Raw genomic sequence first — 23,460 nt, 5'->3', positions numbered from 1 at the left:
GTTGACAAATGTGGGTGCGCCTGGGTGGCATGCGTTTGGAAAATGAAATAAAAACAAAAGCGCGTACGAGCTGGGTATTGGAAAGCTTGCTGTCCTTAGAGTAGAGGTCGGCGATGCTTTTTGCGCGTTTTTGGAACGTTGACTTCGCTATTACGCACGATTCGAGCAACAATGTGCGGCAGATTGGAGTTGCTGTAAAAACATATGATTATTCAAGCATTTTCATTCGGTTACTAAAAATACTGTTACTAATACCACGGTGTGTCGTAGAAAAGGCTAGCTTCAACGCTACAGCCAACGGGGTGGGTTTGTTTATTATTATTTCATCGTAATGAGTTTGTTTTCCATTTAAGCTACTTTTTCTGAGGCTCAGCTAATGTGGGATAATTTGCAACAATAAACTACCACATGATGAATTTTCAGTTTTATATTTTGTATTGACAGAACGTATCTCATGAAAAAATATTAAGAGTATGTTTCTTTTGAATTAACCTCAACTATAACCCCGTTGCTTTAAACAATCATTCAACATCCAAGTCTTTAAGACCCTTCGTCCTTTAAGACTATTGCTTTAGTTTTCACCAACCAAACATACTGTAGCACCAGGAAGCTTCCATCAAGCTTCCTTGCAGTAAGCCAACCGCTGCTCTAGCTGCTCTACATGAGGAATGGAATTTGGTAAAGTATTTCGTCTGCTTTTCTTCGTCCCATTATTCGGGGCAGTTTTCACCTTCACCGAGACACAACCAACAGCGAACTTTGTGCAGCTTTTCGTTACATCCCGAGTCCAGAAATGAAAAATAAAACACACATATCGGACCATTGGATACACTTGCTCTACATCGGGACAGAAAAAAAGTGGATACATTCCTACGAGCACATGGTTCTCGTAAAGTATGGTCAACGTTTTAAGTCCTAGAGCACTGGGAAGTGTACGGGCAACTGAGCTTTACCATCTCCCAGGTCACAATCGAACCATCGCAACATCGAACCTCGTGATCGAGACGAAAGGATAGGGTTCAAAGATCTAAGATCCTGGTTCCAAGCTGGATGAAAAATGACAAAATAAAACCCGACCGACCAGCAAACTATATCCCTTCGGTTACCGGGCTTCCGTATCGATGTTGATCCTTTTTCTGGACAAACGATGGGGTGGGAGGGAGGCTGTGGTTGAGAATTGCTCGGAAAATTGGAAGCAACGTTCGTTTTGCTTTAGAAGCCAGGAAGCATTCTAACTGAAAGGCACACTACTAGCAATAGAAATTGTAATCTTATCTCCTCTGGTGCAAGATAGATACAGTGTGGTGCAAAAGAAATAGAATTCGGTTCGTATTCTATTAAATTATTTGTATTCTTCGCCCAACGTGCACCACACCGATCTCCAGTGCAATGAGATTTAAAACCGAAAGCGATGTAAATGTATGGCCATCACCGTCAACTCCATCATCATTATCACCACTATCATCCTCCTTGTGTGGGATAATTGTTATCGCTAGCGTGTACCGGATGTGTACGGATATCAAAATACCTACAGCAATTCGCACCGACCTTTGTTCTTTCTTCTCTCGAGTGCACTTTTTACAACCGGGCGGCAGCACACGGTCCCACTTGACTCCGACAGCAATCCATTCCGCTTGCAACGCTGTGTGTGTGTTTGTCTGTACCCCGATTGTCTGGCACAGTGCCCGAATGGGTTTGATCCTTCCCCCAAACTCACCCAATGCCTCAGCCGCTCCAAAGCTCCATGCTCGGTTTAAAGCTTTCGCGTCATGCAGGCAATGCGAGAAAGAAAGCAATGTGCAATTGCACGCTAGTGCACAGGCTTGCATCCCGCCGACACTAACACGAATGGGGCTTCTACGTGCAAATGTAGTGAAGGGTTTGCGCACCTCTTCAACCTCTTGGTTGATTCTTCCCTTGTTCGGCTGTCCCGGCTTTACCAAAAGGGGGAAGCATTCCGGGAATGCCTCCAAGGAACATTACGGCTGCCCGAAACGTTCTTGCCTTGCGCCGGCAACCCACATTTACTTCGGAAACCTGACTGTTCCGGTTGAAGATTTTATTCGTTACCATTCGCTTGGAATTCGTTTTGTTGAGAGGGTGGATGAGTTTTTTTTCCACTTCCAGCCAGGAACTGAATACCTTGAAAGTATCACATGTTGTAGGAACATAAATTTTAATATGCTCACCGAAGCCTTGCCCGACATTCTACCCTCCTTCCGCACTGTTCGTTCTTATGGAAATTTTTTCTAAACCTTTTTTCTCACCTTTCTCTTTCTCACCGTCTTGCAGGATACGACTGGGTCGGTTGGCGTAATGACTCACTCGGATGGGCCGGCAAACCGGTCGAGATGGTGTTCGAGTTTGACTCGGTCCGTAACTTCAGCTCGATGGTGCTGCACACTAACAACATGTTCAGCAAGGACGTACAGGTAAGTGTTCGCCATCGGTTTGCCATCGCTATTGCTATTGCTGCTGTTTCCATCTACGCCCGGTGAGGTGAGCGGCGGGCGCTATTGAAGGATAAGCATTAGGTTGTGCCCGGGTCTTTATACCGTGGCCGCACGGGTGTGGTTAAATTCCAGCGCTGTCACATACACGGATATAATGGCGTCACTATGGTTCAGTTTTACTTACCGAAGCATATTATGCACACACTTGGGTTTGTTAAAACTGAGTAAAGATGGTATCACTTTTAAAACCCTCCGTAACGAGTGTTTGAAAGATGGTTTGCTGGGGCCGGGTAGAATACCTTTAGAATTTCATTAAAACTGTTTCTGTTTCTTTTTCTGCCCTCATGCATTATAATTGCTCGCGAACTGCAAACCGAAACGTTGAAATGACATAAGATGAAAATGTGTAGATCTATTTTCAAATAACTTTGCAGGTCAAACTGGCTAGTGATAAGTTTTGTACGTACAATATCTCCATTCTAATTAATGAAATCTTTTATTGGTTTTTTTTAACCTTGAATTCCTTAGTGATTGCTTAGATTGTCAAACTCGATCGCTCCAGAACGCACAATAATTCCAAAATAAATGTATGAAAATCTTAGAATATGCACAACGAGTTCCCTTCCACACGCATAAACGACACATACAAAACACTTCAATTGGTTATTTTTTTTAATGTCCCAAAGATATTTACATTCTTTACAACCCAAGTTTGGATTTCAATCTTCAATTGTTTTGATGTTTATATGTTTAGAATAAATAATAATGTAAATAGTCATTATCATTACGTATCAACAGCACACTTTCGAATAATAATTTTAATTACGGTCAAACAATAACCCAAATTTATATTTGTTTCCCGCGAAAATGACGCGGGTATCAAATTAAACTAATTGTTTTTTTCGATCTACTGTTGAAATTCAAACGACATTTCAAAAGACATAAATTACAAAGTGACGATTTTCCAACGAAAACCTATTGCTAATGCGAGAAAATGAACCGCAATTCCAACCAGCTGCTAACTTCATTTTTCCAATCGCGTTGCAATAAATGTGGCCTTTCCATTTCCCCATTAACCTGTTTCGCCGTACCGCTAAACATTTCGATACCCTTTTTCGATAAGGAAAACATTTTACTGATTTTTCCGAGAAGAAAAGGCAGAAGCATGATTTGCCACCAACCGCCCTCACGCCGCCCGGGGATGATTTATCTCCGTATGGCAGTCAGTGTGCCGAACGAGTAATGAGCTGTTTTGGGGAACGCGAAACGGCACACAACTTTTGCAGTCCGAATATCAATAAACAATTATCAAACGCATAACTGCTGGAAAAACCTCTTATCGTCTGTCGCTACACACCAACTCGTTAGATGGTGGTGGTGGCCATCGTTTCGATGCTCATTACTGCTGAAGCCAGGAGCATAAAGAAGTCAGCCTAATGAAGGGTAAATCTTCTTAACTGCAACTTGGTGCTTGTTGGGAGGGTTTTTTTTCCTTTGCTTCTTTATATTTGTTTGGGTTTTTTTCCTTAGCAGTGTCTCGCTTTTCAAATTCTTGGCTATCAGTACCGAAACAGAGAATAGTATTTGGTGCGGTTCCTTTCGAGATGCCATTTTTACCACCACCTTGTTTTCCCCGGAGCTGTGCTTTAACCTTTGCCGTGGTACTTACGTGGTACCCGTGGCGCCAACATGCTAAGTATCAATAATTGGACTCGGCTCGTAAATTTTTGCTCACTTTTGCTTCACTTTTTACCATTTTCGGGTTTGTGTTTTTCGAGTTCTTTGTTGTTTTCATTATATCGAGCAGCTTTCTGTGCATGCAGCAAAAGCGAACGCTCCAGTTTCCTAGTGGCCCGTTAAAAGTTTTTCCAACAAAACCCAGCCATCGGTGCCCATTTTTCGCTCACTTCTCAATTCATGACTTTTGGCGCTGGCTACGTTTGCACGGTTGCCACCGGAAAAACAAGACCCCGTAACAAGAAACCGACTGCAACCTGGTACTCGCGGAATAGAAAAAAAAACAAAGCAAAAACGCCTTTTCAAGAGCTTCGTTTCGGAGGGTGTGTTCTACAAAAGTTTCCACACCCGTGTGGCAAGGGACGCCTCGCCTGCCAGGTCGAAAATTCATGATAAAACTTATTTTCTCGTTAATTGTTCGAGACGTTAAAATAAATTTTCTGCAAAATATAATTAAAGAAACTGGCACAGCCCCACACACTCTCACACACACACACACAGAGGAGTAGCCAGTCCATCGACCGTAGTTTAAAAAGATACCGCGGCACGAAAGCGCATTATTTCTAATGCCGATGCGCTTTTTTCCCTAGACAGGCCTGCAGGCTTCAGCTTCAGATTGTAACAAGCAGTCAAAGCGAGGCATTCATGCTAAAGTTAAAACCAAACAAAAAATTCCAAAGCGAAAAAAATAATCCTTTCAAGCGGGTCACATAAAAGGTGAAAAGCTTTAAAGTCCACCGGTGGACCATACCATTTGAAAAGCAGAGGATTATGCTTTTGATGCAATGACAATTTAAGGACAGCATCCAAAATAAACCTTCCCTTTCCATTTGCCAGCACAAAGCAAGTGAATTTAGCAAAGAAAAGCGATCCCGAAATGGGGTTTAAATAGCATACGAATGAAATAGCCATCACGGCAAGTGCTCAATGGGGCGGAGAAAAGCGAAAGTCAATTTAATTAGGTGTAGACAAAACCCCGTCATCGAACGAACCACGGTCAATTGGAATCGAAACCCCAGGAAAGTCGTCCGACCGAATGATGCGGTAAATGGGGTTTTTAGGGTTTTTTATTTTGGAAATGTTCATGTTCTGTTTGTTTTGTTTGGTGTGGTTTAATGGGTTTGTAGGCCTTTTTTTCCATTTGGTTTCGTGATTTTTTTTTGTGTGTAATTAAAGTTTAGTGTCAATTTACAACTAATTATTATTCATCTTGTAATCATCGAAAATGTTTCGAAAAAAAGTCGTTAAAAGAATAATGCTGTTGAAAATATTTAATTTCTACTGATAATGTTTATATGCTATGGTAAAATCAAATAAGTCTCAATTTTTATAACCACAATGTATTTTTTTTTATCTAATATGCATTATTTATTTAGCTTATTTTAATTTACAAGAGCTACCTGCAATTTTTCAGTTTTACAATTGTCCTAATCAACTTTGAAAATGAATATTTTTCATATCAATTGAATTTAATCAAACATTAAGAATTGATTTTGAAGTAAAACTTTCGCAAGATACATTACAAATTAATGAAACTAGTTAGCAAGCGATAGGCAGAGATCGCATTCGTCGTATGAAGACTAGTGTATAAAACACTTCTTTCTTAATATACTCTAAGGCATAATCTGGAGTCTACTGCTAAGAGTCGTAGTGTATGAAAGCTACACACAGACCGCTTACGTTATGGTCAGTCTTTACTTTTATGGCACTAGTACCTCAAGAGGTCTGCAATTTCTGGCTATCTTTGACTATATTTACCCGTTACGTACGGGAGTCTGATTTGAAAGATTCTATTTTATGAAGTCCGATTTCTTTACACACGATCGAACCTTCCTAATAAACATTACTGTAATGAGCAGAAAAATCACAGTTATTACAAACAAAAGTTTCGCTCGATATTTAGGTATTTTGAATGGATTAATTAGATCATGAAGGAATTTAGATTTAAAAGGTTTTATAAGATATTTAATGTGAAACGTGTTTTAAGACATGAAGGCTATTAGATTTTTGTTGTGTTTAGCTTGTGTTATTTTGTCAAGTTCTTAAATAACTGCTTTTTGAACAATTCAATAGTAAAATTCCTTTGTTTAATTTGTTTATAGAATAGTTATAGTCCAGTATTTATAGAATTTGTTTTAAATTATTCACATATTTCAGTTGAGCAGTTGAGTCACATTATTTTTACTTAAGTCAACATAATCAACCCAATATCGGACTAGTGCAGCGAATTACTGCACTACATAAACCTAAGGACGAAACAAATGGCAATTTTACAAAATGGCTGCAAGTTTGGCTGTCTACAGTGTTTATTTTCAACTAGTTGCAACAGCCATCAAATACCATTCTGCTTTCAATCAATGGTACCCCATTCGCTCGAGTTGGTAATCTGCTGGCTTTTTTCGCTCTGTTTTTAATACCATCATCCATTCCATCTAATGAAGTGACAATGTAAATAAAAAGCGCACTCAAACAGATTCTTTCCATTGCGTCTCGAAACTAATAAAATGAAAATGTTCATGTCCATGCATCATTGGCGGGTCCGGCTACGAGAACCATCATTCGAAGCGCAGTAAGACGACATTTCCATCTTTCTGCCGGGGTTTGTGCCAATCCAAATGCCACCATTTCCGAGTAATGGCTGTTAAATGGCTACCTCCCACCCTCAGAAGCGGCAAAGAAGCACAGTGCTGGATGCGCTAATTTTCGCAGCGGGATTTTCCACCCCCCCGGGGCAGGGCGTTTCCATCCCACTGATGTCCATTTTCCGGTCTCGTCCACGCACCCCGTCCCCCGCCCCGCTCGGCATAAGTCTTATCAGTGCCCATTCGATTGGCAGCGTTGATGGCGCCCCTAAAAACGAGGGTTTTTATCGTGCTGCACTTGCTGTTTGTATCGGTCGGTTGGCGACGCTTATTGTGCTAATAAACGTCGCACGGAGAAGCGGAGCGATTGGAATTAAAAGGATCGTCGGGGATTTTTTGTTTTGTTGATGCTGTTTCTTTCCATTTTTCCACTTCTCTTACGCGTGTTTCATTCCTTCGACGGCCATTTTATAGCACACCCCCTCCAACTTGGGATCGCTTGTGACACTGGAACGCTTTACCATTAAGGAAAATGACACGCTAGCTCCAGTTTCATAAGCTGCTTATTGCCATCGATACGTCATCCGTCCGCAGGATGGATCGAGTGGACACGGATGCTGAAGAAGCTGCTGTTTTTTTTTTACTTTTTAATAATTTTTCACTCGAGATTCTGAGCGTGAGCAGCTTAAATCACGGATGCAGGGCGAACAAGTGCTCACTAATTAGTTTTTAGCAAGAAATCCCGTGCAGCATAGTTTCTGCGATGTAACCAGTAGAGTCTGATTTGATATCGTGTCTCTCTTCTACCGGAAGGAGTCGATAAATCCACCATTAAAAGGGCATAGTGTGAAATTGCTTTCCATTTGCAAAATAACAAAAACGGCTTTAAACTTCTTCCATCTTTGCAACAATGTTAAATTATACATGTATTAAGTGTTTTGGTTGCTAATTGTTAACAAAATGTTCTCCTTCTCTCTCTTTTTTCTGTTTCACAGGTGTTTGTCCATGCAAAAGTGTTTTTCAGCATCGGTGGTCAGCACTTTACCGGTGAGCCGGTGCAATTTTCCTACATGCCAGACACGGTGATGGAAAATGCGCGTGACGTCACGATCAAGCTGCACCATCGGGTCGGTCGGTACGTGCAGATACATCTCTACTTCGCATTGCGCTGGATCATGCTGAGCGAAATCTCCTTCACCTCAGGTAAGCTCGTGGAAGTGTATTCGCCGAGGTCATCATACCGTTTGATTGTGGTTAATTAAAAGATACCTAACAACCATCATAAAAGCTATGGTTTATTATCTCTTGGAATTGCATTGCAACTCTGGGTTACAGATTTTATTATTTATCTATGCGGAGATTTCATGCTTTGCTATGGAACATTTCCCTTACTCGGGTGTCTTACAATGTATTTGCGTTCATTTAAAATGTCCGTTGGAACTTTGGAACGATTGCAGCACGAATCAATCGAACCGCATTCAAACGTCGCTTTCTTATTAACTTAATTTCGTTCGCGTGGTTTTGGTATCCAGCGTAAATTCAACATTTGCTTACGCTCGGGATGCAATTTGCGGGACTTCTGATCCACGGAGCATGAATGTTTGCTCATCCGTACGATGTTTCGTTTGCCGGTTCGTTTTGTGGTCCTTAAGCGCTCAAGCGTTTCGAGGTGTTTTTTTTTTTTATCTGTGCCTCTTTTTATCTGTGCCTTGTGACACTGATTCAGCCGATGTGCATAGTGGGTGAGCAATTTGCAACAAAATAATCAAATTTCTATCCCGTGCATAATACTCACTGAAATGCAAACATTGTTGCAGAGCAGTTCATGGCGCAGCAGTAAAGTCACCGAACTAGAAATATTATTTGGTTAATGTTTCATTTCGCACTGGTGAAAATTAATAAGGATTTTAATTGTGGTAAACGAGAATTTATGGTGAAGATGATAAAGCTTTTCTGATTTTTTGATATTCAATGGAGCATGAGAAGATGTACATTTCTTCGTTCGTCTAATATGTTCTTTAAGCTGTTTAATATTATACATGAAGAAAAGAGCCAACTGTGTACCAGACAAATACCTCTTACTCGATTTTGTATTCTCAATATTATAAAAATGTATTTTTCAATTTTAAAGCATGATACAGTTTTGTAAAATTCAAACTACCACAAGCAAAGATGTTGGTACCTTCAAGAGAAGATTGATAACAAGTATCTACTTGATAGTAAACTATTAGATAAACAATTCAATTTTCACTCATAAACAGAGTAATTTAAAGTCTTAGTGTGCATCCACCATGTATGTTTCTTCATAACATTTTCATGTTATTTTACATCTATCTATTCTATTTACATATAATGATGAAATTTTATTTTCGCTTTCGCTACTAAGCCAACTTAATTAAATTGATAGCGAACTATATTGCACACTGCTTACCGCCTTATACAAATACAATAATCCCTTCCCTTGCCATCGGTTTCGAAAACGTAATGTTCTTGTTGCGATCCAGCAAACACGCCGGCTGAAAAGGTTTTCCCACATCGTTAGCGATGTGCCGGTTTACTTTGGCACACAAACATTACGCTACTGCTCCACAAACGCATTGTGCACTCACTTTAGGTGCATTGGCGCGGTCCCATTTCAAACAACAAGTAAAGGCGGCAAAGAAAAAAAAAACCTCCGGCAGAATCTCTCTCACTCAACTCAACTATGAATGATGGTCTCTTGGTTAACAAGATTTTAATGAACGGAAGTTATGTTTCTTCCGCGGTCTGGTTGGTTGCACGATCCTTTCACCGGACTGTATGGTGATAAATTTAGCCGCCCATTTGGCGCACGAATGGCACAGTGCCGTACAGAAGGATGCGTTTTATTTCAGCAACAATGCATCAGCAGGCGGTACGCCACAGACCCGCAGAGCTACAGGGGTGGAATATGTTTTGTCCTTTCACCAAATGATTGCGCATCCCGAATGGGGATTGCATGGAGAAGAGTGTTTCGGAAAATCTAGTACCACCACTGTCTCCCAGCTCCAGCAGCCCTGTTTTGACCGAGTGCAACTCGCCAACTCGTTCGCTTCATCATTCGTCGTAATAAATAGGGTGAAATTATTCAAAAGATCTCGTAAATAACCTCGCGCTAGTATTTATTTGTTTGATCCTCAGCTGTTTGTCATACTCGATGCTCAACTCGTCCCGACCAATGCGGCACGGGTGCGGGGCACACATTAGCAGCGGTAGTTTTACGCCAAACCGCACCCGGATTGTCAGTGACCAAGCACAGCAACGCACCACCAGCACCGTTGGTACTGGTGCGCCGGTGATGATTCGTTCGTTTGTCGGTTTTGTTTGCCACCATTTACACCGGGGTTTTCGCTTCAACATGAACCCAGCCAGAGTTCCCGAGTGGGGAATGCATTTCGCGAATCGGTTGTGGTCATTGCGCCATTTGTACATCGAATGCTGCAGGAACGGACAAACGGGAGCTGGAACCCGCGGGACGGGGGAAGTTGTTTAAGTAACTGATCTATAACAAAGCGTATATTTATGATGGTCAATCTGAGTGTGGATCCGTGCCATTTGTGAAGACGCTGTTTGTGCTGGGCAAATTCAACCAGGACGACCCTGTCGCCACAGTCTGCTGCGAAAACATTTCTTTCCATCGCTTTGTTCCCCAAGTTGCCGGGCCGGTCGATGAGGCGAACCATCTTGCAGGCAGCAAACCTGCAACGAGAAGTATAATTCCCCACCGTGGCACACGGTTTGTGACCCATTAGATTCGCGACTGGTAGCGCTTGGCCGGTGGTGTTGGTGTAAATTGTGTGCCGCACGGGGCCGGAAGGTGGTCGTGTTAATGTTTCAACTCCACGGCCAAGTTTGAACGTGGCAGCAGCAGCATCAAGCAAAGGTTGTAAGATTCATGCCGATACTTTACACACTTTCCGGAGAACCGTTTATCACCGACGGAGGATAAGTTATTACAAGTTGCTTCTCGAATCGCCCCACCAGCAGCTGGTTCCATGCGCTTGCGAGTGGCGAGAAAAGTGGAAACTATTTTTCTTTTGCACGTTGCACGAAAATATGTTCCCAGCAAACTTCGTACGCAAGCGGCACCACTGTGCTTCCTCCATTTGCTTGGGAGAATTAAGCAACGTGCAAATCGTACCGGAAAGAAACTACCCCGTATGGGTTCTCGAATTAATTAGATAATAACGTATCGCGATGAAAAATGCACATTAAACGATCAGTTATTTACGTTTGCTCGTTTATAACTCCGGCTGGTTGGTTTAAACAGCACGAAGGTGTAAAGAAACCGATTGAAAATTGTTATTGATCGTACCATTAGCAACGGATTAAGGCGTGTGGATGCGTACGCTCGATACAACCAAATATCATAAATTCAGATTTTTTTTTTTCATGTCCACGTTTGGTCCACGAGAAACATCCAATACTGGTTCGAAAATCGTCCTCTTCGATGCCCTCGATAACTGTCAGTTTTCATATAAGTTGCAATAATTCTTTTTTAGCACATATCTCTGCCGTTTGTTGTTTTCTTCTTTGTTTGTTTGTGCTTTGTGTTGTTGTTCCAACGTTGTAATTCATGAGAAAAACGCGAATTTCGCAAAAACATTCATTATTATTCATGCACGTAAGGTCAGTTCTAGCTTCTTATTTATATTTAAATATTGAGCTGATCAGACGATCATCGAATGGTTCTCATCTGCAGTGAATACATGATTATCAATCTGAGATTAAACCAATTATTTATCTGACAGGCTTGGTCAACTTTCAGGATCGTTACGTTTAGAGGAAGCAGGAAAAATAGTAAGCTTCTTTTTTGGTGACACAACCTCAAAAGGCTCCGTTTCTTACCCTTTTTGGGATGTTTGGGAGTATGAAGAACTTATTCTATTAATATTCCACTTTCTGGTCGAGTACACCCAGGTTAAGGTGACCTTTCACTGTTTGGAGTAGGAAATGTCTTCACACGAAAGTAGATTGTTTCTTAGATTAAGTTACCCTTAGTTATAAGCAATACGGCCTGGCCGTTCTTCTAAGAATAAAGGAAAATATCCTACTTTCTCTTATTGTACATATCAAAGAAAGTAATACCATGCTGTCCTTGCTAAGTTTTTTACCTACTATTATTATAATACGCACAATAGATCTCCCACGAATCTTTAAAGTATCTTAAATTTAACTCATTATAATATATGGTCGATTCAGTATCCAACAACATTTTACATCTTCCTTTTGAATTCATTCAATAAAGATCGCATTTCATAGGGCCATGCACGACAGCGTTTGAAATAAGCTTCCCAACAGTACTGTTGATAATTAAACACAGCATTACATACCATTATCAACAGAGGCAATAATGCCTTTGCATTTCGGTAATGTTCTTGCAGCTCCAACGCATACCCCTGGAACGTAATCGCCCGTCCACAATTTAACAAGCAAATGGTCCAATCCCACAGAAATGCTTCCTTTTTGAAACGCGTGCAAAGAAATTGCACGTCCATTAACCCGTTGGCCGTGTTTTGGCACAACAAAACAACAACCCCTTAGCCAACCGGAACTACCTCTTCCTCCGTTCCAATCGGTCCACCATCATAAATTGCTGTCAACGGCAGCAGAACACAGCACACACGTTTCGTGGAATGCTAAATTTAGCGCTAAATCCCTATTTGGGACTCACCTAATTTCCTGACCCAACGCCATCCTTGCATGCCATCAATGCGACCCGTCATTCCGCAAAGCAAAGAATGGCTGGGGAGGGTGAGAACTAAGTTCTTCAAAGGGAAAAGAATTCATCTGCGCCTTCACCTTCACCAGTGTTCATGGCACGGTTTTGCCTCATGCCGTTGACTATGTAATTGGTTCGCCAAACCAAATACGTGATGCACTTTTACTTTCGCGTCGCAAGAAACGTGTGTCTTCGCGCTAAAATGTCACTGCGCTTCTTAAACCGGTGCGGAGAAGTGCCGGGGAGAAGTACAGAAAAAGCAGCAAGTCATTAAATTTAATAAATCAAACAACCCGATCTTGCACTCCTAACGAGGTGGGCGCAAAGAAATGCACGACGGTTAAAGACGTACGGTTCACTCCACTCACCCCCGGGAGTCGGGAGTTCCTAGTCGGAACCGTTCCGTCGTGGGGCAGTTAATCATTCTACATCCTCTTACATCAATCCACCATCCACCAGCGTTTCCCGGGCGCATGCACCACGCTCAAGCGGTGGTAATTTATCAAAATCTGAAACCCTAAACCATCGTCCCGCGGCCCCCGACCACTTTGCGGGATAGTCAATGGCTGCCACGCACATGCATTTACGGATTTGAAGCTAATTTATGTTTATTTTCCCGTGGCTTTGATATCAAATTATGTTATTAATTCCACTCGGCGTCCGTTCGGTGGTGGTTGGGCGTTAGTGCTTCCGATGCAACTGTATTTTTGATTAATTTCCTAGTGCTTCCACGTGTGAAGGATTGCGTACGGGCGCTTTACGGTGTGCCTTGCACTTTCTTGACCACGGCCGTTGTCGTTGCAAGAGATAATAAATTCAATCCTGCTTAAAAGGCTTCACAAACCGCCCATCCGCCCATCGGCATGGATAAGAACCAATGAACCCCATCGTGCAGCTACTCCCATACGGTGCAAGAGACTCCATGCACCAACATGTGCATGTGAATGATTGAGCCCACTACTCTTCATTATTAGCTTCGTTTACAGAATTCTTCAAAGGGCCGCCCCTGTTCCTTCATCGTGTTGCAGAAGAACAGCTTCACTTTGCGCACATTTCTGCTAATTTGCCTTCGTCGGTGGAGGTTTTTATTGCGTTCCGCAGCGCTTTTACTTTGTGCGGGTTCACCGGCGAGTGCGACACGTCGCAAGGGCAATTAATATCTTCTCTCTGGTGTGCGCGCGAACGATGTCGTGTGAATAGGTTTCCATCTTTCCTTCTTGGGAATGTTTATTCACCCTGTCACGTTATGCCACACTCATTACGCACCAGAAAGTTGGCTATCGTGTGGAGTTTTGGAAATAAAAAAAAAAACGGAGACACTTCACTTCCACTCAGGGATGATCTCGAATGATCTGAGAATGAGGTAGATCATCCCAAAAGTTAGAAAGCTTAAGCTTAAGCCGGTATGTGTCAAATAATCGAGCAGATTTCGAGCGGCTAATCGGTAACGGGTTGCATCAATCACATATGGACATAGATTTTTGACATAAAGAATGACATTAGGTATTCTGTGCCGAGAATTTCAGGATATTATTTTTTTTATTTTAGTTTAAAATTGTATCTACATTTTTTATATACATAGATACTTATAATAATTAACCTTATTTATATCTCAGTCAATTGAGCCGTCTCAACAAGAAAAGCCGGTTCAAAAACCTTTATGAGCATATTAATCCTACTCGGTGTTTACATGTCTTTCAAAAGATTGGTTCAAGCATGTTCAAACCGTTTTTTATACTCATACTTATGTGAATACGTAAATACAAGCTAAGAAATTTCCTCAAGTATCGTGAGTCAAAAACAATTTTATGTGATTTATAAAGGATGAAATTCCTTTATTTCAACATTAAAAAAAACATTCAACTTAAAAAATTATCAATTGTTGAGTCGAGCGAAGAACTCAAGAATTCAATCCGATGCTGACAACTAACCCGTCACCCGTCACGCCACATGTTAAAAAAAATCAAAGGATTATATCTCATTCGCTCTTTCGTTCTCATTCGTTTAAATACTGTGATTAAAGAAACATCCTTTTTGTGATCCTAGCGACAACATGTAAGTAAAAGCAATTAGGTTGTTAATGTATTGTTAAACACGTTGGTAGCCATGGCTATTATGTTTGATAGCCAAAAGTATATAAGTTATATGTAAATCAAATGACTGACTTTCAAGAAAATACCCGGCAACTAACGTGTTAAGCATAGATTTGAAATTTTCGATAATTGATACATTACATAGCATAGCATAACATTGCATTGATACATAGCACTCTCAAGCATCCCATTTTCCAAAACTGACATTCCAAATGGTGCAGGTAATTAAGATCTCTGTTTATTCTTAACAGCACATGCTTAATTTTAAAGCAGTCGGTGAATCTCGAATCTAACAGAATGCCAGGGTCTTTTATATAAAATTCCATGTACAACGGTAAACCGCAACGGGTTTAATTAAAGTAAAGGACTACAAAATGTTAGTTACTCTAGATCGCTTAGTTTGGGTTCCGTGTTGTTGAAGTTTGACATCAAACAGTAAAAATGTATCAATGCACGAAACAGTTCCATGAAGTAGAAAGTAATACATCACCATATTTTTTAAAAGGATAGAAGCTACGAGGGTGAGCTATATTAAATGAGCTTGCGCATCACAACGCAACAACAAACGGTATGTTCATCTGTATGCTATTATAATCGAGAGAAATAATCGGAGGATGCAAACTTCGGTTCAGTTTTAAAGCATAATTTATGTTTCGTGTTATTTTCAAGGCAATATTTAAGTGATGTTTAGACTTTGTAAACTGTGAACTGGAAAACTGCAAGTAAATTGAAATAATAATTTACCTTTTTTGATAAATTTTTTTTTAACTGATTTTTTATAAAAATAATAATTGTTAAACACCAGAACACCAGAAATTAAAAAAAAACTTATTAATTATGCGTATTTATGTATTTTTTTTCCTTTTTTAACATCCTAAACCTATGGGAAATATGGCCTAACCTAGTTTAAACCTGCTAGAAAAATGCTTTGTTTTGATATTTGTCGAGCAGCTGTCGAGCACTTTTATAAGCAAAACAATCTAACCATCGATTCCCAGGCTTATCTGGCTTGGCAGTTTGTATGGGAAGCTGTAAGCTTATAAGCCTGGAAACGTCAAAACGCATACAAAAAACTGGCTTATCCCGTGATCTACCCCAATGTCAGATTCCGTATGTTCCGCAGCGTACAGTGCAAGCAAGATTGAATGTAGCACAATATAAAAGGTCCCAAGGTCGCTATAATAATTAATAACCGGCTGAACTTTTCTTGTTATTCTTTATAACTCATGACAATAGGCTCAAGTTATTTCACTTCTGCTGAAATAATAGATAATTTTATGAGAAGGAATTTGAAATACCCTGAAATAATTTGAATCTTAACTATCAAACTTAAAAAGAAAATATCAAAAAAAGATTATGGACAGATTTTTTTAACCAAATTTAAACTAAAAGAATAATTGCAAATATACCTAAAAAAGTGGTTAATTGAAAAGAAACGACAAAGAAACGAAAACGAAAGAATGACCATGAGGTATTAAACATTGGCCATATATTCTGAAAAAATGTCTTTAAGATTCTTAAAACAATCAATTAAGTTATCATTCTGGGCATACAAAATGAGACAGATGGGATGGAAAAAACGAGCCAGAAGGTACTAAAACAGACTAGAAAACTAGGTTAGTACATCTCACCAAGCAGGAGGCTACCCATCAAAATAATTGAGTAGTCTTGAAAAGCTACACTGCTGGAACCTATTGAGAATCAGATATAGGCTTTATGGATATGATTTTTCCAACTAACGCATCGGTTTTTACTCCCCCCAGAATGCTGACTTGATTAAATCGGCAGTAAATGAAACTTTCGTTAATAATGTAAGCTGCCAATAACATACACGTCCTAGCAATCTATGCTATGGAACGTGCTAGAACATTTTTTTTTCCCGCTCAAACACGCATTCTGTACAACCCACGTGTAACGCAAACACTTTTCTCTTCATTTTTTACAGCACCAGTAACGGGTAACTTTTCCGACGAAGAAGTGAACGGAAACTCCATCTCGCAGGAAAATTCCATCGAGTATCCACTGCAGCGCGACGAGTCCGGTATCAACATCGTCAACAAAGGCGAACGGAACCATGTAACTCAAAGTAAGTACCACAAGCTGTCCGTTTGCTACGCTGACACCTGCGAACTACAGCACTGGACACCGTAAGAAGGGAAGAAAAAAAGAAAAGCATGCACCCACGTGTATGCAAGGTGATGCCAAACACCGGGGCAGATTCTCAGGGTAATTTCCGTTTCATGCAGCTCGGTTACCACTTAGAACCTTAAGTGAGCGCCACAAATTGCACAGTTCGGTCAATTCCCCAACAGCGCAGTGGCGTCAACCTGCCCCGGCTGGGTTCCCAGTCCAATCAATATCAAATCAAATATTCATCTTAGAAATTACTTAATATTTAGCATAAAATAATTGCAAATTAACTACAATCAATCCAGCGGACCGTGCAGGGTGTAGGTCAGGTTGAGTAATAAGGCCATTATGCTCGCCAGAACGGAAGCAAGACTTTCGACGTTGAATAAGACTTGCGTTGTCTACACTGCTGGCCGGTCCGTTTGTTAATGCTCTCCCGGGCAGTGCCACATTTTCAGTGCGATCAAATATCTTCCACCAATTTGCATTGCTAATGTGACTCATCAATTATTCAAATTATCACATACTTTGCCCCGGCGTGAACTAGTTGTTTGTTGAGCGTACGGCTTGCACTTGATGCCCGGTCCCCTTAGTCTTTCGTCCCGGCGCATTCCGATTTTGATCTCCGGCGTCCGGCGCTCGGCTATCCATTTGCTTGCCGGAGACAGTAAGCAGCTAGTCGGCATACACGTCCGATCAATTCCCTTTGATGACAGGACTGTGGCTGTGCAGGTACGTTGCGCATCACCATCATCATCATCATCGCTATCATGTGCAGTCGAGATTCGTTCGAGCTATCGCGCTACCACTACGCTACCACCTTCCAGAGTGTCCTGCAGCGGCATAATGTCCAGCTCGTGCTGCTGTGAATTCATTGCTGCAATGATGAAAAGATGAGTGATGATAAACGGCCGGCCGCTTCCGGTGCCTTGGCTCCCGGGAGTTTGTGCTCCATTGGCCAGCTGGGTCAGTCAAGAGTGAAGAATGAATTTATCTACCTCCAGGCTTCTGCCCGACGTTCAACGTACTATCGGGAGTCAACGTAAACCATCAGCCATCAAACGAATGTGAATCTGGTTTCGCTCGAGATGTGGAGCACGAACCGGAGATAATTATAGTAAACGAATAGGCCTTTAGGCGCCTTAAAAGAACAACCTCAGCTTCGCTTGATACTGATCGGTTTGGTGACAAAATCTGGACCCCTTTTTCGTGCTTGTTATATCGACCACTTGACCTTCATGTTAATACCGAATTTTCTCGCCTAATGAGTATAATTACGGCACGTTTGGCGAAGAATTACAAACAGCTGTCCGATATATTCACCGATTGGCTCTCCTGGGGGATTTTTTTTATCCAACTACAAGTGGCATTCCACACAACTGTCAACGATGAGTTAAGAAGCATCGTAAATACATCCTCTTAAGATGTAATCCTTTCGTGACAACAAGGCGCCAGTTAAAAACCGGCTTGGCATCCACCGTCTTGTCATCGATTAGAAGTGGTCGGGTCTTGTAATGCCTGCTGCTTGTAATGCTTACTACTTACTATCGAGAAGGAATCAAGATCTCCTAGTGGCGATTATGTGGTATTTGCAATTTAAATTAATTTCAACCATAAAACAGCTCCCTGATACCGATGCCTTGCCAGCATCGCAAGTGCTTTCCGAACGAGTAATGTCAGCATGTCTCACCTGAAGACGACGACGGGAATGCGCTAAAGATGCTAATTAACGATGCGAAAACGGATGAGGTACACCGGTAACGAATTGATTCGTCCATTAGCTACTGACAGTTCCGTCTCGGTCATTTTTCTTACAATTACTTACGATTTGCCACGGTGTTTTCTTCCCCCCATTCGCAGTCATCTCGCCGAAACCGATCGACCAAGAACCGGAGCCCCACTTCATCGGTGTCGTGATAGCGGTCCTGACGACCATCATACTGCTGCTGATCGTCATCATCATGTTCATCGTGGCCAAGAACAAGCGCACACGGACGGCGGCAGTGCTCGATGCGCTTCAGCATAATTTGCATACCGACAGTTTGGGCATCGATAAGCGTCTGAACAGCAATTTCAAGGTAATTATCGTGCTTTTTTCTTTCGTTCTCTCTCTCTCTCTTTTGCTTACTTGTGCGTGATCGCGTGTCCCGGGTGAAGAGTTGTGAACGTTACGATAAGTGTCCGCTAATGATGATGAGATGTGGCATATTTACTCTGGAGAAGAAAAACAAAATGCAACAAGAGTCTGTTGAATAAAAATGCCTTCCTACAAGTGTCTCCATAAGTGGACAAATTAAATTGAATTGATTTACTTGTTACGGATGGATTATAATTTGTACTTCCAGGCTTGTCTGCCTTTAATATTGGTAAATTGTTATTGTATTCGTTTAGTGGCTAATGTACAAAGAGTCCGTTGCCAATCAATCTACCACTCATTAGCCACTGAACACTACGGACGACTTTTCAATACATGCTAAACTAATTAACGTTTGCTCGATTTCAACAAACTGCCCTCAATCACCGGTTCGGCTGAGCCTTGTTGCGATAAATTAATCGTATCCACATGACTCCGGCAAACAGCAGCAGTTGCAGTACGACCCCCATTAACTAGGGCAACTTTTCCAATAACACCTAAAAGTCGTACCGAGCTAGTGAATTCTTGGTAAAGTTTAGAGCTCTCTCTCTCTCTCTCTCTCTCTCTCTCTCTCTCTCTCTCTCTCTCTCTCTATCTCGCTCTATTAATGATTGGGATGCATTTTCTCGTCGGTATTCCCTGCGGACACTGATCGAAGCGTCCTATTTGCATGCATTTGCTTCGAGTGTGCATCAGCTAAGTAGAACCGGAGTACATCCCGGTTTTGGGTGTGAGCTAAATCATCATCCCAAGTACGGCACCGTGTACGAGAGGTGTTCCTGCAGGATGTATCTATTCCCGGGACAGTTTAAAACTTATCCATGTTGAATTCCACACACACCGTACGTAACACGCTTCTTGAGCCCGATCTAACGCCCGGCCCGTTTTCTCTTCACAGGTATCGATAGACGATAATGAATCGATTGATAAGAGCAGCCTCTATCACGAACCGTTCAATGTAAATATGTACACCAGTGCCGCCAGCGGATGCTCGATGAGCGACATGCAGCGCCATCACATCACCCCGGACTACACAGGTAAGCATCCGCTCATGCAAACGGTTCGGCTCCGGGAACGGGAATTAGTCTCTGCGGTTAGCACACTCTCTGCATCCCCGCTTGCACTGGGCGGACGGGGTCCTGCCGCTGTCCATAATTACACTTGATGCAGCAAAACACTTTCGCACAAGGTTGGCGTGAATGCAGCAAATACTCTTCTACCCGTGCTATGCTTCAGCGGGAGGGTCCTATGACGGTACTCGGGGTAGTGGGACTTAAATTAAATTAAGCTACAATGTGGAGCACGTTCGCTGCTGCACGATGGGCTTAATTTTGTGCCCGGTATCCATACATGCCCACACACCCAGTTTGATCGGAAAACATTTAGGTACGTGAATAATTACGCCATCTTCAACACGCAGCACACGCACCCGGTCAAGTGTGTGCGAGTGAGTTTTGATTGCTTAAATGCTAATGTCACTAAGATGCTGTCTGCTGGATGGAAGATGCTTGTAACACTTGCATTAGCCAGCAGCCGCTGGAATGCAACAGGAGCGATAAATGCTTTACAAGCCGGTGATAATCCACTCGGATGCTCATAAATACTTTGTGAGTGACGATAAAATTAATGAAAAAACGTCTTCTCCGATGTATGATGCAGAGGGGACGGTGTTCTTCCACCCGCCAGGAGACATTATCGGACCGTTTTCTTAGTCCGGATGCAAGTCGTCGGTTCGTCGTCGCTGTCAAAGAAGACGTGCAGAACTAATTTATTCATTGCCTGTCGACGATCGTCCATGCTTTGCTATCACCACCATCATCACCATCGTCGTCAGCTAGCGCTCCGTCATCAAAAACATCCCTTATCGCATCGATCCGCGTTAGTACGGCGGGAGTCGAAAGCTCCTGCAGGTTCGGAAGCCATCTCCGAAGGCCATTACGTACAAGTAGCATAAAAAGATAAATGTTACACCGTGAACATAAAAACCGTCCGACGAGAGGGAAGGAGCGAGGGGATGGACGGGAAACACTTGCCGAATTTATGAACCTTTCGAAGCGGATCAAAAGTCGTCCAACCCGTCATCCCGATTCCCGTCTCCATTGGCGTCGATCAGGACGACACACCGCAAGTCGATAAATTGTTTTCACCCCTTATGCATATTTATGATGGAATAGCTGTCGCACACCTTTTTTTTTCTTCTTTTGTTTGGGTGTTACTTTTCCTGCGCCCATCCAAAAACAACATCCTGGTGGCGGTTGTAACGTAAAAGGACATCCACATCCAACCAACAGTCAAAGTCTTTATCGCACTGCTCAGAACACTTGCCTGCAGATGTCTAAACCTGTGTTCGCCTGCAGCTTCAAGCAGAAGAATGGAAAATTGATTCGTCAATAAAAAAAACGGACTGACAATTCTTGGGGATGAAAGAAAAAACAGCAGTAGAAGCTTGCTAAAGTCAACCTAAAGTTCGGTACTCGCTGGATGCTTGAGGCAAACATTTTTCCTGCTTGAAGATGGCCTGATGGTTTGGCATGTGAGGTGCTGAAAACCTGCCACAGTCTTGCCCATCCCGTTGGGTGTAAATGGCTTTGGGGGAGGAAGGAATTGGGGTGACTTTCACCCACCCATAATCGACCAATGATGCGGTGTACAAGTGTGGAACACACTTCTCCAGGAAAACTGCATCATAAAGATGTTGTTATCCGGAGCGATAACAAAAAAAAAGCCACGAAAAAAAAACCGAAACCGACACTTTAAGGGCCTGTGTGTGTGTGTGTGTGTGTGTGTGTGCGGCCCTTCACGGGCCTTTACGGCTGAAATCATTTAGAACCACTTAGCACGTGTGGGCCACCACCGGTGGTTTGGTGTGTGTGTATGTGTATATGTGTCAATTGAGGGAACATTTATTTCCGATGTTTCTGCGGATGGATACGGCCACCCGATAAAGGTGTCGGCTAGGTCAAGCTAGGGAACAACCAGAGGACGAGAGTTGGTGGCCCACCACGAAATGATATGGGTGGGTCGCTTTATATTTTGGTCTTTGAGATGCAATATTGTTCACGATTACTTCCTTTTCGTGCGTCTTGCGTGACGTGTGGGTAAAAGGAAAATGCCTTTTTTTTTGGGGCAAAATGTTACAAATTGACCATAAATGGTCGTATCTTTACTGTGCGATAGGTACATAAAATTTGTTTTATTTCCTTTACGAGCGCATTTCATGTGCTGTTCGGCAATCAAGTGATGCTGAATGTTTAAAATGGCTAATAAGCTTCAATTAAATCAAAACGCTTTTTTAAATTGAAATACTCGTAGAGGCTCAAGGTACAATTCTTGGAAGGTTTCTTAACAGAAGATCAAGGCACTAGAAATGATTTTCTAGGGAACTAAGAGCGACACTATTTCATTTGATCACATATGAAAGCAATATTGACACATTTGTTAGTGTTCATTTTTGACATTTTTGATCATTTCGAATTTAACCATACTTTACACGCTTCAAAACACAATATAATCGACCATGATTAGCTCACATAGTGTTACGACTAGTACAGATTTAAAAAAAGGAATTTTTGCATCTGAAATTTCATACGCTCTGATGTAATGTGTTATAAATTGCATTTGCATAAAGAAATCAACGCCAAACGATCATCAAAATGCGATTTGTTCTTCTATACCCAAACCGTCTTCGTGTAGATTACAGATACCTTGGCTGACTTCAAGCATTAAAGGATTTGTCCAAAATTCATAGTGTTTGGAACAACAAGGATTCTAGAATTCATAGATATTCTATCGATTTAATGCGAACATAATGCACACAATGTGTTGAACTCAGCCCAAATATTGGAAGGACAAAATAAATGCACCCGCAACATAATACACAAGCATATTTTAATTATGGTTTTATAATATAAAATATTTATATATACATATAATCTAAAAATGGTTATTGGATATATCACAATCACTATTTTTTTTTACTATCTGGCCCCCTTTCGAATGTTATGAATTAACACTTCACCTACAGAGGTCTTATCAGCAACGTTTGCATGCCAAATGCTTGCCAACTGAAGCGCACACATACATCGGTTTGAAGTGCATAACCGGCGCGACAACCATATCCAATCGGTTACTCTGTTATGTGTATTCCGCTTTTCCAATCGATTGCATTTCTCCTTGAGCTTGATCGGTGGTCGTACGCGGTTACGATTTCCGCTTTCCGGTGAAACCGCGAAGATTGTTTGTCTCCCCCATAGCCAGTTAGCGGAAGAAGGTTCCCCCCCATGTATGTGTGCATTGCTGATGTTTTCCTTCCTGTGGGTATATACGGTACGGGCATGGGGATGTAAATCCGCTAAACACAAAACCGCTGGAACGCTCGCAATGGTATTGCTGATTTTGCATTAACCCATCATGACATCGCCTCGCGCCTGTCCTGTCGTTTGTGTGAAGTGTACGGTGAAGGACGCAAGCGTTTATTTTCCCCTCCAAAAACACACACACACTGCGCCATTCCACAAACTATCAGCGCAGCAAAAGTTGAAGGACTTTGGTGTCCCTTCCGTGTGATTCGATGCTTCGATCGAAATTGGAA

The 23,460-nt window shown here is 41.8% G+C and overlaps 1 protein-coding gene across 1 annotated transcript in view; it reads left to right on the top strand.

The window, feature by feature from the left end:
- The window catches only part of LOC128711088 (discoidin domain-containing receptor tyrosine kinase B), a 118,292-nt gene that overhangs the window by 70,747 nt on the left and 24,085 nt on the right, over positions 1-23,460 (top strand). The window contains exons 6-10 of the mRNA XM_053805951.1: positions 2,293-2,432; positions 7,768-7,975; positions 16,551-16,691; positions 18,596-18,813; positions 19,768-19,906. Coding sequence (XP_053661926.1) covers positions 2,293-2,432; positions 7,768-7,975; positions 16,551-16,691; positions 18,596-18,813; positions 19,768-19,906 — 846 coding nt within the window. The remainder of the gene's footprint in view (positions 1-2,292; positions 2,433-7,767; positions 7,976-16,550; positions 16,692-18,595; positions 18,814-19,767; positions 19,907-23,460) is intronic.

This window comes from Anopheles marshallii, chromosome 3 (genome assembly GCF_943734725.1).
Source record: "Anopheles marshallii chromosome 3, idAnoMarsDA_429_01, whole genome shotgun sequence".
NCBI classification, from domain to species: Eukaryota; Metazoa; Arthropoda; class Insecta; order Diptera; family Culicidae; genus Anopheles; species Anopheles marshallii.
The sequence above is the reverse complement of the archived record's forward strand: the minus strand, read 5'-3'. Positions and strand labels throughout refer to the sequence as shown.